This window comes from Anoplophora glabripennis, unplaced genomic scaffold (assembly GCF_000390285.2).
Source record: "Anoplophora glabripennis isolate ALB-LARVAE unplaced genomic scaffold, Agla_2.0 scaffold4, whole genome shotgun sequence".
In the NCBI taxonomy this organism is placed as follows: Eukaryota; Metazoa; Arthropoda; class Insecta; order Coleoptera; family Cerambycidae; genus Anoplophora; species Anoplophora glabripennis.
The window spans coordinates 332,641-349,378 of record NW_019416568.1 but is presented as its reverse complement, the minus strand read 5'-3'; the positions used below and the strand labels follow the sequence as shown (position 1 = coordinate 349,378).

At 33.8% G+C, this 16,738-nt stretch overlaps 1 protein-coding gene across 3 annotated transcripts; it reads right to left on the bottom strand.

Annotated features, from left to right (window-relative positions):
* Positions 1–204: 204 nt before the first annotated feature.
* Positions 205–12,188, bottom strand: LOC108917470 (glycerol kinase). Of its 3 annotated transcripts, none has more exons than XM_018724087.1 (12): positions 11,829–12,188; positions 11,237–11,484; positions 7,445–7,537; positions 7,166–7,383; positions 2,924–3,139; positions 2,701–2,811; positions 2,562–2,640; positions 2,324–2,501; positions 2,013–2,193; positions 1,787–1,955; positions 718–804; positions 205–611 (listed from the first exon to the last, which is right to left on the bottom strand). In XM_018724087.1, exons 2-12 carry the CDS (start codon positions 11,463–11,465, stop codon positions 508–510), a joined length of 1,665 nt encoding a protein of 554 aa, XP_018579603.1. In that variant the 5' UTR covers positions 11,466–11,484; positions 11,829–12,188; the 3' UTR covers positions 205–507. The 3 variants fall into 3 exon arrangements, with proteins under 3 accessions (XP_018579603.1, XP_018579604.1, XP_018579605.1); XM_018724088.1 differs by having other exon boundaries at positions 11,893–12,188; XM_018724089.1 differs by lacking the exon at positions 11,829–12,188 and adding an exon at positions 11,543–11,562.
* Positions 12,189–16,738: the final 4,550 nt, after the last annotated feature.

Sequence of the window (16,738 nt, the reverse complement as noted above, 5' to 3'; positions counted from 1 at the left end):
AATTTCATCACTTTCTACGTGAAGCTTTAGTTTTTTCTTGGATCGAAATAGAATCTGTATAGTGCAGGGTTGTATTTTATTCTAAAGTAACATTTAGTGTGTTTGTGCGTCTTCATTGTTAAGTTTTTGTATGACGAGAAAAAAACTTATAAAATCACGAGGAAATTTGATGCATCGGATTTTTAAGGGAAATAAAACGCATTCTTCTTTCAACTTGTTTTAATATCCACAAAACATAACAAAATCTTTGATAACACCTACTGTAAAATAAAAAAGAACAGCCTCAACAAAACGTGTAAGTACACCTTCATTCTAGAATAGTCAACGTCGATATAAATTAAGACTGACGATATCTCAAAATATCGGTACAAGTTATAAAATAAAAAAAGTGGTTGTGTGGTGTCATGTTCCTCCGATAAGTTAGAAGACGAAATTATATCAGAAATCTTCCCGGTTCAACAGCCTGGCTCGATAATAGTAAATTCTTTTAAAAATTCTCTAAGGCCATTATAGGTTTTCTTTTGATAAGTATTGGGATAGCGCTATTAAACTGAAGCTTATAATAAGGTACATACTTCCGGGTATACTTGCTAATAGCTTGTAGCGTTCCTCTGAAAAAAAATTATAAACGCAAAATTATACGCAGAATGGGAATATAAATTCGAAATACTTTGTTGGCGTACTCGAATCTTCAAAAACAAACAAAATAATAAGTACCTGTCATAGCAGACGACTTTTTCGTTAACGACCATCCCAGCGACCTCTGAACCGCCATTTTCCATTTCGTATACCTCGCATCTCTCTCTATTAGAAAAAAAATAAAAATACATTATATCCCAACGCGAATATCTATAGTAGGATCATATTCGATGCAAAGTAATAAATCATTGCCTGTCAAGGGATCCAGTGCAATACGATTTTAAGGGGTTTATAAATTGAATAATTTCTTTATGCATTATGAAGGGATCAGTTCACGTCTGGTAATTTGTTTGATTACTTGTTTTTTGGAGGCGGTCTCCGATTTATGACCAAGCTCGCCAGGTTAGTATTTGACGCATAACCGACCACTTCGTACACTCGATGCACCTGGGCGACTACAGCTACTGCCAGAACACAGTGCGTATGCCGCGGTATTTCCGATTTTACATTCAATTTTATTTTAAATTTGAAATGGTTCATCTTACGCCTCCTAAAAATGTCGACACGATTTTCCTTTGATAAAAGACCGACAATTTTTTGCTCTACTTTGCATCGAATATGATCCTGCTATAGTTTGTAATTTATACGGGGCGTTAGAAGTTTGACTGCCTTAATTTAAACAGACGATAGAATACATTAAAAGAAACAAAAAACCTTATATGACATAACTGCGTACATTGAATACCATAAAATACAATGTTTATCACTTTTTGAAGTTCTTTAAGCTTAATTAAAAAAAATAATTAGTGTTGTAATAAATTTAAAATTCGATAAAATTCATATCGAGCAGTGACAACGGCGCGGCGGATAACATGAGGTACTAAGCTGTCGAACAATACTCATTTCAGTTGGTATCTGGAATTGGACCGTGTCTTGAGTGTTTTTTGCGTACCACTATTTCCTTTTCTTGAGGCGTTTTCCAGCGAGTTCGCAAAAATTGGATTCGAAAGTGTCGTGCGACAACTTTAGCTTGACGGGTTGTTGGCTAATCGTATTTTGTAGAAACAAACTGTTTAAGTACCTTAATTTTTCTATCATTTAGCGTCCAGTTTTTTACGGGGCTGAAATTTAAGTAAAAATGACTCACCATCTTCTGTAGACGTGGGAAGGAATGTATCACTAGGCACTAATTCGCGTTCTTCCGGGTTGATGTCCCACACGTCGATACCTTCCGCCGCCCCTGCCGCGGTGGCCATGCCTAAAGCGGTTATATCTTGCGATTGCGCCCTTATGACAGGTGTACCACCAATATCGGCCTAAAAAAAAACAACCATCAGTAACAACATTTGCGGGAAATATTATAAAGGTGTTACCTGCAACTGCATGAGCAGGTTGTTTGTGGTCATCTTCCCGTCCACGTGTAATTTAGAAAGTGGTATGCCGCAGTCTTTTCTCATAGCCTCTAAAATATCCCTAGTTTGAAAGCACACAGCCTCGAGTGCAGCCCTGATTATGTGCTGCTTCGTGGAAAAAGCCGTCAGGCCGCAGATGATCCTGAGAAAATTGAAAATTTGTTAAAAAATTTCAGAAGCGGGATATTCTCTTTTCAGCCGCTAGGATTCAAAAGAAAGACCGCGACAATTAGAAATGATTTTACTGAAACAAACTGCGAAAAGTTACATACCCTCTTGCATCTTTCGTCCAATATGGGGCGTAAAGACCCTTAAAGGCAGGTACAAAGTATACGTCTCCGGTATTAAAGACTTCCTGGGCTAAGGATTCGGTGTCTTGTTGGACGTCCTTTATGAAGCCCATGTTGTCCCTCAGCCATTTCATGACCGCACCAGCGACCGCCACGCTACCTAGAATAATAATGTTATTGAAAAACGTCCAAGACGAAGAAAACTTTTCACTGGTCGTACCTTCTAAGGCGTACACAGCTGGCGTATTTCCAAATTTGTATGCAACCGTCGTCACTAGCCCATGAGTCGACTGTACTCTCTGAAAAACGAAATCGAGACATGTTAAACCAAACGTACTTTTAGAGTAGTTAAGACTTACTGATGTCCCGGTATTGTAGAGAAGGAAACATCCACTCCTGTAAGTGTTTTTAGCCTGCCCTTCTCTCATGCAGCTTTGACCTACCAGGGATGCTTGCTGGTTCCCCAAAATCTAAAAGAGTACCATAAGCGTTTAAGTTTAAGCGTGCTACGAACGTCTAGTGAACAATTTGTGAACCGGTGAACCGAATCCCCCGGTAAATCAATTTTAAAGATCTACTTACCCCAGATATAGGTTTATCTTCTAGGGGAAACCCTTCAGCAACTTTACCGTAAATTTCTGAACTGCTCCTGATCTCTGGAAGGATCTCTGGAGGTATTTTAAACGTGTGTAATAACACCGGATCCCAGTTTAATAATTCTATATTCATAAGGAATGTTCTAGAGGCATTTGTGACGTCTGTTATGTGCTTGCCGCCGTTTACTCCACCCGTTAAGTTCTAAAACGGAAAAACACATCCTCAAAACCTATATACGATCAGACTTTACTGAAGTAATTTGTTCTAACATTCACCGTTTTACTTTCTGTGCCATCACCCAAAATATTTGTAGGAAATAAACTGTAAAATAAATAATATTCCAGGCATGGTGTTTATTTCTGCAAATTCCCAAATTAATACATGCATATTTTCTTTTTATTTTCAATTGATTCATTAAAAAATTTAATTACTACATGATAAACTAATTTTTCTTTCATATATACTAAATCAAAAAATTAAAGGGTCAAAAGAATTTCCGAAATTTTTCCGTGATTTTTGACACTTTATGGTGAAAAATGGTCGTATCAGGAAATAAAAAAAAGCATTTTGAAGCTCTAAGATTCTAGTTTTTAGATCTTTCGGTCGAAATTTTTTAGGAGCTACAGTTATGCAATTCTAAGAAATAGCGAAAAAATTTTCCAACTTGGAAAAATTTTTTTTAGCTAAGCCAGACCAGATAACCTGTTTATTCAGATTCAATTTCCTTTTTTTTAATTTCGATACGACCATTTCTCATCGAAATATCAGACTTTTATGGAAAAGGATCTTTTCGTCTTCAATCATCGATATCTCGGCGACAAATGTTCGTACAGAGAATTGAAGGGCAGTTTCGAAAACTGGAATAAATTTCCTAACATGCTGCCGCAACTTTTCGGAAAAACTTTTTTTTTTCATCTTTTACACGAATTTTAAAATAACAGGAAAACAATTGCAAAATTTTTTTATCGCGCTATTAGAATTGCATGAAAATCGTAGCTCCTAAAAAGTTTCGAACGAAAGATCTAAAAAAAAGAATCTTATAGCCTCAAAATGATTTTATTTTATTTTCCAATACGACCATTTGTCACCTAAATACAGTCGTGTCAAAAATCACGGAAAAATTTAGGAAATTCTTTTGGAACTTTAATTTTTTGCATTAGTTTATTTCTAGAAATTCCATGATAAATAATGCATGTTTCTGCGAAATACACTGTAAAGTGCCAATCAACAACATTAGCAGATATTGCAGGTACGTTTTAAAATTTAGATTACAGAAAATTCCATACAAATTTGTGCGTTTAAATCACGTCACGACATATTTACGAGCCATTAACTCGAATGAAAAGTATATTGAATTATTTTATAGCGTAATAAGAGAAATAAAACATTTTTATCGTGCTAATTACATCTTATGTAACAATGGTTAATTTTGTATTGGAGTCTTTAACTTGTTTATCAAACGCCAGTTTTAGGTATTAACATTTACACTTTGAAATCGCTATTACTTTAAAAATCCAAGTAAATTTGGATTTTTTTATGACAGTCAAAAAAATAAGTCTAAACTAAATGATTATGCTTAACTAATTGACATCTTTAATTTAGTTCAACAAAATTGCAAATATACAGGGTGTTTTTGAAATAAGTGCGTTCGTTTAATTAGAAAAAAATAACGCACTTTCTAAAAAAAAGTGACCCGTTTCATACGAAACTCTGATTAAAATAATTTGTTCTATTGCCTCTCTGAAAAAACACTTATAAAGAAGCACCCTGTCTATATCATTTAGCTAATAAAGATTTCTATATCAAAATCACTTATATCTTCAATATTAATTAGCTGAATTGATCCGCAAATCCTTGTATTAGTGTTATTAATATTCACGAACTATTTGTAGAGAATAACATCACTCAAAGTGACTTGATATTCTCCGGCTAAATAAATATTTGTTTGTATTTTAGTTAGATTGTATCATTATTTGTTACATTAGAATATGATTTAAGAATTTTGCAAAACGTCAGAAAACCTTTGCTGGTATTTTCTTTTCCAACGTAATAAGTAATTGTATTTGCACTTCTATGGAACATGATAAAGTAACATTTTTATGTATTCGCTAATTATATATATTTAGTAAATTACAGTTCAAGGTAAAATCGAGTAGCACAAATATTTAAACTACTTTAGAACTCTAAAGGAATATGAAAATTATTTTCACAATTTGCAACCATGACGAGCAGGTAAAATGATTAATTGCAATTTTATCAAATATTAATTAGGAGCTAATATATACATAAAATACTTGTATTCAATAAGCAATTACCAAAGCGTAATTATGTTAAACGATAAATATGAAATATTAATAAGAGGAAAGTCTGGAAGGATTGTTGTTTTGACAGTTAGAAATAACATCGATCTTTTTGCCAAATACAAAAATACGCTACAAATTCTGTTAAAAGATTAATCAGCTACACATCTTTTTACATAACCCGAAGTAAATATATTTTTATTACTCTTAACGTAAATGCTAACGCCTCCGAAATTATTTTTGTGTTCACTCCACGTGTCAATAAACTTGACGCCAAAAAAATGTCTAATTTGGAGACTTCCTGAAATACATCTACCGTCAACATTTGAGAAAATATCTTTTTAATATATGTGAATGCAGGAAAAATGTTCCAAAAATTTATGTTCCATTACACGATTATTTTACGTAACGGATATATGTCCAATCCTAAAATGTGATGTACCCTGATAACTATCAAGTGGATTACAGTTAATCTGTATTTAACTTTAGGCTAGATAAAATTTAAAGTAGATAAAATAAATAGGCACAAACGTTTCTCAGCTGCATTGCTTAAATATTCACTCAAACAAAATTAATATCCTCAGAAAAAATTAAAAATAAAAAATAATAAAGTAATAACAAGAATAAACAATCATATTTCTTCAATTTTTTTTTTTAAGGAATTAATAATCTTTACATCTTTATGGCATGAAGGATTAAACTGACTTAGTAATTTATCAAGTACGAAAATAGCACAGATTTAAACTATATCCAATCTTAATACTTCACATTCATTTAAAAAAGAATGAAAGAAATCGTCATTTTCTAAAGCAGATATTTATCCTTGGGAGCTTCTCACTGACATTTTTATCACGCTACGTAAATCCATTGTTTTTCATGATTATATTTTTAAACGTAATTTAAAGCAATTTAATCTCTCAATTTAATACTCCAGGATTATTGAAAATAGGAATGTTCCTTATTAACTAATCTTGTGGGTGTGCCTACGGACATACCCACAAAATTAGAGCACTTAAAACCAAGAATAAGCAAATCATAAATTTCCTTCGCAGTAACCATAATTGTAGGGAAGAATATTTTGTATTCTCTTCTTATCACAAAATGGATTGTTCGTTATTGCAGTTATGTCTGTGTATTCACTTAAATTACAAATAAAAATATAGTGATGTACTCTCAATTATGATTATGATTTTAAAAAAGGGGGTGGCCTTGATTTTGACCTATAAATTGGCCACAAAATAAAAATTGAACCGAGGCAAATTCATGATCATTTTATCGGGTCAAAAACTGTTAAATGTAAAACTGGTTTAAGAATATCAAACTATCTCATTTTGAGAACCTGAAATGAACCGTATGAAAAAATAAACAAGTTAATGGACCATCCACAGGCTTCGTAATATAGAAAAATATTCAAACCAGAAATTGTATATACGAAAGTAAGACAAATAAATGTGGAACTGACTTAAAAACAGAAATCAAAGCAAGTGCCTTAGTAAAACCTTCAGCACCCACCGGAATTAACAAGATGCGGACATAAACCAATCAAATAATAGAAAACGGTATCAAACTATTTTTTTATACCTGTTCGTGAACTGTTATAATTTTTTTTCGATTACACGATTTTATATCAAAAATATATATATTTTTTAATGAAATAAGTGATGCGGATTTTTTTTAAATATTCATTATCTTTGACCCTGCAAAACTATCTAAGGTTATATTCAACAGGTCAATGCTGCCTAATCAAACAAAGAACTGTATTTCAAGCAAACAAATGTGATTTATTTGTGCATAAAAATAATATAGTGCCGCGATAAGAAAGTAAACATCAACACTGAGCGGCAGCGTTAACTTTGGTTGGAATAAAAATTTCAATCAACATGGGAATAATAATCGCAACAAAAATTAATATCACAGTTATCCTTACCCATAGTATCCACGTATCGACTGTTCCAAAAAGGCACTTCTTGGCTTTCATCGCCTTTTTTACTTGAGGGACATAATGCATAAGCCACTTGAGTTTGAAAGCACTAAAATATGGAGATATAGGAAGCCCGCATATCGGTTTAAAGTAATTTGTGTTGTTTTCCGGTACCTTTGCTAATATTATGTCCACGGTAGTGTTGGTCCTTATATCATTCCACACTAATAACGAAATTTAGTGATATGTAATTTAACGATTTCTAGAAATACGGTGCAGACTTACCTATCGCGTTGTGAAGGGGCTCCCCTGTCGTTTTGTCCCATACTATGGTCGTTTCCCTTTGATTCGTTATCCCCAATGTGACTATTTTGTTACCTATAAATAAAGTGTCAATCTGAGGGCTTCAATCTTAATCTAACACCTGAACTTTGGGTCGTCGAGAGAGAAAAGTAAGTTCGTTTTAAATGTCTTGTTAAATAGTAAAATTTTATTGAATAAAAAAAGTAATTTTTTGTTTAAATATAAGTTTTTCAAACTAATAATTGATAATATCAAGAGATATTATGCAATGGCATTATCATATTTTTTATTTTCTTTACAAAAACAGTATGATTTAAAAAATACTGAGGCAATCAAAAACCCAGAATATTAAAATATTATATATATGTTACACAGGCTGTTACAAATTCGTTTCTCACTACAGGGATCTCGGAAACGGCAAGAGGTACGAAGTAGCTTAAATGGGGCAAAGTTGCATAATCAGGAGACCAACAATATACCTCTAAAAATCAAGGCTAACATGATTAGTTTTCGAAATATTTGAAAAAAACCGAAATTTTGGAAATAAGTTTTTATAATATATAAAAATTGATTATGCCATTCGATAGAGGGCGAAAAGTTGCCATTAGAAAGTGTTCTTGTTTTTTCAATATCACTTCAAACAAGGCTGATATGAAACAAATACGAATATCGAAAATTTTGTTTTTTTTTTCAAATATTTCAAAAACTAATCCTGTTAGCCTTGATTTTTTGGAGGCATTATGTTGGTCCCCAGATTATGCAGCTTTGCCCCCATTTAAGCCACTTCGTATATCTTACCGTTTCCGAGATGCCTGTAGTGAGAAGCGAATTTGTAACAGCCTGTATATCTGGAGATAATTTTGAGACAAAAAATATATTATTAGACACAACATCGTAATTTACAAATTGTGGAAATCCTTTAAAAGGAAAATCCCCCGAACTGATTCTGACCAAATATTTTAAATACACGGAGATAAGGCGAAAGAAAAACAAACATGTAAATTCCACGTTTCTTATAAAAGCAATTACAAAAGAAAAAAATAATAATAATAAAGATAACATTTATAACCCATGATTTAAATATCGTGAAATGTTCAAATGACGATGCCAATAAAATTTAATTTCACCAGTCATTAATCTCATGACATTATCTTCTTAGATAAAATAGGTTATACGACTTAATGGAGGAATTGTAAAAGCCTTTTATTGACAAGTTCATATAAAGGTTATCCCATCTAAGCAAACAAAAAGAATCAGTCTCGGTGATGTATTTTCAAACAGAAACCTATTAATGCAAAACTTAAACCAGTTACCAATTTTTAACCCAATAAATTGATCATCCGTACGATATTTGTTGAGATAGAACTCCAAGAAGACCCCTGCATAACTTTCTTGGAATTAACCGCATTCAACAATACTGTGTCTTGCAGTTATGAAGATGTGTCTCTTCGTAAGTGTGTCATCCTGTGCATTTTCAGTATAATTTCTTATTAAAATAAATCGAGGTGAAAAATAAAAGAAAGGAATTTAATTCCCAGTCGAAGAGTATCGTGTTTAACGTGCATATTTAAATACAATTTTTCCAAATGAAAATTTCAAGCACGACCCTGCCGCTGTAAATTGTTACAGTACTTCCGATAACAGAACTTTATGCGCTTATTCTTTTGTTGGAATTCTTCCTTTACAAATATCGTACGGACTGTAATGCATAAATTGGGCAAAAACTAAGAAATTATGATTTTGTTAGACCACAACATAATTAAGTGAAAATAGGGAAATGAAGTATTTATATAAAAGCAATTAAATATTTTTGAAAAAGAAATGTGGCAATAAAATTTCCATTCAAATAAGTGTCGTAGCAATATATACTTCCAAACTTTCCCAATAATAACTCCTAAGAAAAACCTAGCTTTCGATAAACACTACATAAATAAATGACTCGTAACCACAAACAATCTCGTGAATCATAAATAAATTTCGAATTGTCACAGTTTCTTAACCTTTGAAACTGACTTTGTTCTTATTATTACTTCTTCTTATCATAAACATAATCTACTTTCCCACAGTGATACAGAAATTATTTATTACAAATGAAGTACAAGAACACTAATATTTTTTAAACGAGATGAACCCCCGTCCTCGGTAATGTTCTCTGAACATTTGCATATCTATTTTTAATACACTCAAAGTTTTAATCTATAATATATGTTTACTTTGTATGTGATGAATATTTATTACGTAAATATCGTTAATGCACCATGTTCAATTATAATCAAGGCTTTCCCATAACAAATGCAAATATTTTCGTATTTTTATTTAATGAATTAGTGCGAGGTTAACGAATTGCTAATGGATTAAATGCATTAAGAGTGGTTATGCAAAACAGTTGCAATAACATTCGCAACATAACTTTGTAGATTATTTTTTAGACATTTACAATAACGAGAGCTTTTTAACCGAGTAAATAAAAATTTAAAAAATTTGCTTAAACGACCTTGATATTTATACAGCTGAAACAACTTTCTTAAGACATTTTTAATGCAGTTTAAAATGCAATTGATATTTATTATGTGTATCGGCAAGTCCACTTATGAGTGATAATGTTAAACTGTTTGTGCGATATTATAGCGGTGTGGTTTATTTGCAACAGTTCAATATTTTTGCGTAATATCCACTTGAATTCTCAAGAAGGGACCACAGCAGAAATAATTTCATGTTTAAATAGAAAAATGTAAAGAAATGTTCATAAAAGTGCACCTACTTTATTTTCATTCATATTAGTCAGTTCCAACTCTGTAGTTATACATAAATGTGTCCTTGCTAAACCTTCAAATTATCTGTAACTAAGGAGAATCTCTAGAATAATTGACCTCACTTTAGTTCAATGAGATACAACATTTTGTATATTTTTATGCCGATAATCATAAATCATTGCTTCACGTATGTCGCATCATTTTATTCACATAGTAATTACAATTATAAGTCACGATAATTTGATTAATTCCAGACGGATTTTTTTTATTACTGATAATTTTAAATTTGATTTATATAGCCAAAGAAAACAAATAAATGATAAAAACAATTACGTCCTAGGATAAAAATTCATACATTTTATTTTACAAAGCCGTAAAATTACTTTGAAACTGGTGGCAAGAAAACCATTTTATAAAAAATCTACTGTAGATATAATTAACATTTTATATTACTTAATAAGCTCATGTCGTATTTTATCATTACACTACACTATTATCTAATAGAAACGTTTCAATTATATTATATGTGATATTAGTTTTCTGTTTACCGATACTTTACAAAATAAATTTGGGCCTATATAATAAAATGTAACAAAAAATCTAATAGAGTAACGTCAGTTATATAAAAAAAAAAAACGGGTGATTAAAAACGCACCTTATATATAGATAATTAACAAGCCACGTCTCAATGTTTTACCACAATGCACGTTTTTAAAAAAATCAATGAGTGACGGAAAATCCACCACAACTTTAGTTCCAAAGAAATTATTTACATACATTATTTTATTGCGTTTACATTAATGCACAATTGAAAAAGTTACGATTGTATTTAAATTATAAATTTTTATCTGTTAACCACTAAGTAACTTAACTTGCATATAGCTAACCTCATTTGAACATTTAAACATTATATAGTAGTTTTAACATAAAAATAGGTAATTATTTACCTTTAACTAGTTTTTTAAGGTCGTTCGTTATTACAGAAATCTAATATTTATAAAATAAATAAGAGAACACTTACTTTCTGATCCTAAGTTTTTAACGACATTTTCCATGCAAGTCCTTACAGCACTTAATATTTCCTTAGGATCCTGTTCCGACCACCCTTCTTTGGGGGTGTATGTGGTGATATCGATAGTGTGCTCTATTATTTCTTTAGTATGCTGACTTCGGAAAACACAAAATTTCACAGTTCTTGTCCCAGCATCTATAACTCCAATTAAAGGCATTGCTGACTCTCCTTTTTCCATTCTTGTTTAATAAATTACACTGAAAAATATTCGGTACAGTAACAATTCGAATATTAAAGCCTCTGTAGATATATTACATTTTTGTTTCAGGTTTTGGACTTACTAAAATATTTGTATAAATTTTGTGTCAAAACATTTAAATTAATATACGACCATAAATATTTAAATTGTAATAACTTTTTACATCTAGCTTAACGTAGGGACAAATATTTGAATAATAAATTTAAAACAGGAGCAGGCCCACACGTTTTTTTATTTCAATTAGTTAAAAAAAACTCGTACGTAAGTTACTCCGTTCTATTTCTGATATTACATGCACGTGAAAAATAACGTTGCCAATTTATGTCCGAGAGCTATACTTACAACAGTAAACACGAAACGACGACTATAATTTATAACCTATACCAACACTTAGAACGGCACACACCTCCTATTCCTCCCATTCACGTCACAACTCTGATACCAAAGAGGATAAACTAATATCCTCTTTGCTGATACCGAGTCAAGAGTCTAGATTATATCTTTGTAAAATACTCGAACCTGGCAACCACATACCTCCACCATTTATTATCTTTTATCATTATCATAATTATTAATCATTAGCTAGCAGCATACGAGTAACTCATATGGATAGCAGTGTCGCGTAATACGTCACAAACACCGAAGACCAAAGTACAAAAAAAGATAGCCACCGACATATTGTCAACGCTTACATATATTTAAAAGTAAAACAGGAAACTTGGTCGGAATGAGTAGTTTCAGCTGTTGTTAATGTTGTGACGTAACCTTATTATACATAAACGCCGATACAATTAGAGCGGGTCGTGAAATTCGTAGATGGTGGGGTCTATTATTTCCACTGAGATAGGTTCGAAGAAATGAAAGTAATGCCCACATACTTCTATCGAAGTATGTGGTAATGCCCGAGCAATATCAAAACTTGAAAAGTTGAGGAAAGTGGGATAATTTGAATAAAAAAAAATTGAATTTATGTCAGGCTAGGGTTGCCAACTCGGAAGAGAGCAAAAGGACACTAGGAATTTTTTAGCACTTAAAAAATATACGATCGTGTAATAATATTGATTGATCTATAGGTATAGGTAATAAATTTGTCAGTAATCAGGAAACACAGCAAATATTTTTTTACAAAACATATTAACAATATAATAAAATAACAAAAATAAACACACTTTTTCTGAAAAATAACAAAAAATAAACAAGGCTTTTACTTAAACTTAATTTTTTTGCTAATAACTGTATCCAAAAATTTTTATATTTTTTGAAAAATGAATGACCATTTTTGATTAGTTTTGTAACCATGCCAAATTAAAAATGGTATGTTGTCTGTTGTGATCATTCAACGTTGCCAGGTTGTGCGCCAATAAATAAAATCTTAATTTTTTTCGTTTTTGGAATTTTAGAACATTTTAGTGTAAAGGAGGACAAATTGCGTTCTCCGATGTACCTGCCGACGGAGAACATTTTGATCCAAAGTAAATTTTGAAGTGAATCTACATTCTGTATAGTTCCCTAACCGGATTACTCTTTAATCTCCAGGTATGTATGTAAAGACTAACTAAGGATCCTTTACTGATCCTGAAGGTGTTAGAAAAATAAGTTTAGAAAAAAAATATTTTTCTCAAAAAAAATGGAGGACCGAGTTCCTTTAAGAATTTAAATTTTTTGTAAAAAAAAAATCAGATTTAAGTTTTTTGGAAAAAACTAAATTCGACTAAAAAAATTATTTAGAATATGTTTCTAAGGTTATGCGCGAAAAATAAATTTCGTGTTAAAAAAAATTATTTTGAAAATTATCCAAAAATATTTTTTTCGAAAAATTATTTTTGACTAAAAAAATTTATTATTAAAAAAACGTGGTTTTCTTCAGAAAAACAAGTTTATAAAAAAGATATATTACAACAATGTTAATAGTTAAAAACTTATTAACCTAACAATTATAAAGTAATAGTAATCTCTGGAATATTCTCCGCAAAGAAAATCCAGGAAGCAAGAAAATTCAAACTACCAGACCGTAGAAAAAAGAGTACTAGGTATATGAAAATGAACTTACTAAAACTTATTCAACTAATTACAAAAAAATCGCGGAGCTTTACTAACCACTTTTTATGTAATCCTCTGTATGTAACTGAACTTTTTTCGGCTTTTTCCGAAACTGCAAAAACTAACTTCGTCGGTCGAGATCCGAAATAACTTATTTAATTACTGAATGTAATTAAGGATGGCGAGCAATCCCGAATATGTAACTCGTAGACTTTCACTTGTAGACTAGGTGGAGAGAACTGTTGAGAGAAACTGATTTCATCCCTAAATGTCCATCCCTTTTATAAACAATTTTTATGTCCTTAAGAGTGAATTTCCCTAAACTATTGCGTTTTTGAAAATCATGACATCATGTTTCTTAACATTTCGTCAGATTTCTTCATTGTTCTAAAACGTTCTAGAAAGATTCGTCAGAATTAACAAAAGTAAACTGGCACTATTTGGAGATTTGGTATAACATTTCGTCAGATTTCGTCAATGTTCTAGAACTTTTCTAGAGAGATTCGTCAGAATTAACAAAAGTAAACTGAAGGTTTCTATGCTCAATTCTGATTGGTCCGCGGCTTGGCGAATAGCCAAATACTGGATTCCCATTGGTTCGCGGCGTGATATAAATATAAAGCGGTATAAAAGCGTAAAGCGCGATTTTGTCCGTTCATAGAAGAAATGGCCATAGCCGGCGGGGCCCAGCCAGGGCAGGAAGAGGCCCCACGAACCGATCCAATCCGGCAGTGTTGGCGGTCCGGAATGACGGGGAAAGGGCCTACCTCTACGAGGCGTCCGGGCCTACAGCGATGAAGTGGGTAAAGAGCGATAATCCCGCTCGACCCCGCTCCAACCGAGGTCATTTTTTCCTGCCAAGGATATTGGCGCGTTGTCCGTTCATTTGCATAGTAGTCTCGGGGTCTACAACACACTTCATTCTTTTCACTCTTTTTTCTACTCTGAAAATGCGGTGGTTTCACACGAACATTCTTAAAATTAGACTTAAAACTAAATAATCTTTAAAACTAATATATACAAAGCAAACAAGAGGCAAATAGTGAATTTAACCGATGTTTCTAACGATTTGCACCGATGTTTTTAAAATTTTCACCGATGTTTTTTAAAAATTATATAAACATATCTGACTAATAACGTTCTGACTCTACTAATTGACTTGAATATAAGTAATATACTACTACCTGTATATTACTTAATCCGTATCGATGACTACCGCGCGCGCCGCCATTATTCCATGGCTAGAAATTGGCCCCAATGATTTGGGATCGAAGGGGATTATCCCTTTTTATCCTGCCGTGTAGGCCTGGACAGCCTTCGTAGGTGGGCCCCATCCATCGTCTACCCCGACCGCAAAAGCGGCCCGTGTAGGCTTTGTGGGACCTCCTTTTGTCCTGGCTGGGCCCCGCCGGCTAGGGCCCTTTCTTCTGGCGCTCTTCTTATTGACTGCCATTCGCGAACGTCTCTTCCGACTCCGAACAGGCACGTCCGAAGCTATAGCGTCTCTGAAAGATATCAGGCTCTGGGATCGGGCTACGTCGCTTTCGGCAGGAAGTCCATCCAAACCAGCGGATTCAACCCTACAGCAATCCTTGATCCCTGACTTGCGACTACAGGAGCTACCGCTGCATAGGGATTCTGTTGTGGAACTAGTAGAGTATTCGGACTGGGAATCCTCGTCTATGTTTCTAGTGGGGCGGGGCGTATGTCATCTATTTGTATTGATGTCTTCATTGGGGTCGTCATATCCGGGTAGTCATAATCGGGTTGTCATAATCGGGGTCAAAATCGGGAATCATAATCAGGAGCAAAAATCGGGGTTTGGCCTTTTTGGGGGTAAAGGTCTATAGGCCGGGCATATCCCGTGCAGAGGGATCCCGGTTGGTCAAATCGGCCAACGGATAGCGTGGTACGATTTGGGGGTAAAGGAGTTCGACACTCGCGGGAGCGACAACCGCGGGTTGGTGTCTAAAGTCTTTGGCCGAAGCCGGGGCGGGGCGAAGGAGGATATTCTGAAGGGTTATCACTCGGAAATGAGGGTTGCAAACCACTCCTCATCCTCCGTGATATGCACCTCCACAAATTTATCCACCTTAGGGGAAACTTGGGAGAACTTGCGGTGGACCTTCCACTTCTCCGCAAGTCTCTTAATATATTTAGAGGAGAGTCTGTACTGAGGATACAGACTCTGCCTAGTAATCATGGCCTGGGCCATGGAGACGAGAATTTCGTTACTTGAAAGTACTCGACACCTCATTGCTTTGGAGGGGCCGCGAGGTTATGTTGCGGTTGTGTCACAGAGGACGGGCCTGCTCCCTTCTTCTTGGATAACGTGGCTTAATGACACGCTACCTCTTTCCGTTATTCGCTGGTTTTGCGAATAATTCGTAGGCATTTTTAGATTTGATCTGCCAGCTGAGTTAGTCGAGCACGTTCCGCGTCACGGAACTCACGACGTAACTTCTTAGGTAACCTAGGTGTGACCTTTCGCAATACATACCAGCTTCTGGCAGATAAACCTATTTGGGTTATATGTGGGCGACTTCTCGTGGTTCCAATTTTCTTCAGATTCGACCTTCGGCACTATCGGCAGATATGGTGCAGACGGATGTCGTTTACGAAGATCCTCACTCTTCTTCCTTCCTCCCTTCCTTCTTCTACTTAAATTTGGAGCTCATCCTCAATCCAATTCGAGCCTCGCGTTGGAGCGCCTTGTCAACGCTTACGTTTATTTAAAACAGCAAACTTGGTCGGAATGAGTAGTTTGAGCTGTTGTTAATGTTGTGACCACTTTTTATGTAATCCTCTGTATGTAACTGAACTTTTTTCGGCTTTTTCCGAAACTGCGAAACTAACTTCGTCGGTTGAGATCGGAACTAACTTATTTAATTACTGAAGGTAATTAACGATGGCGAGCAATCCCGATCAATGTAACTCGTAGACTTTCACTTGTATAGACTAGGTGGAGAGAACTGTTGAGAGAATCATGTTTCGTAACATTTCGTCAGATTTCGTCATTGTTCTAGAACTTTCTAGAAAGATTCGTCAGAATTAACAAAAGTAAACTGAGGGTTTCGATGTTCAATTCTGATTGGTCCGCGGCTTGGCGAAGAGCCAAATACTGAATTCGCATTGGTTCGCGAATTGATATAAATATAAAGTGGTATAAAAGCGTAATGCGCGATTTTGTCCGTTCATTTGCATAGTAGCAT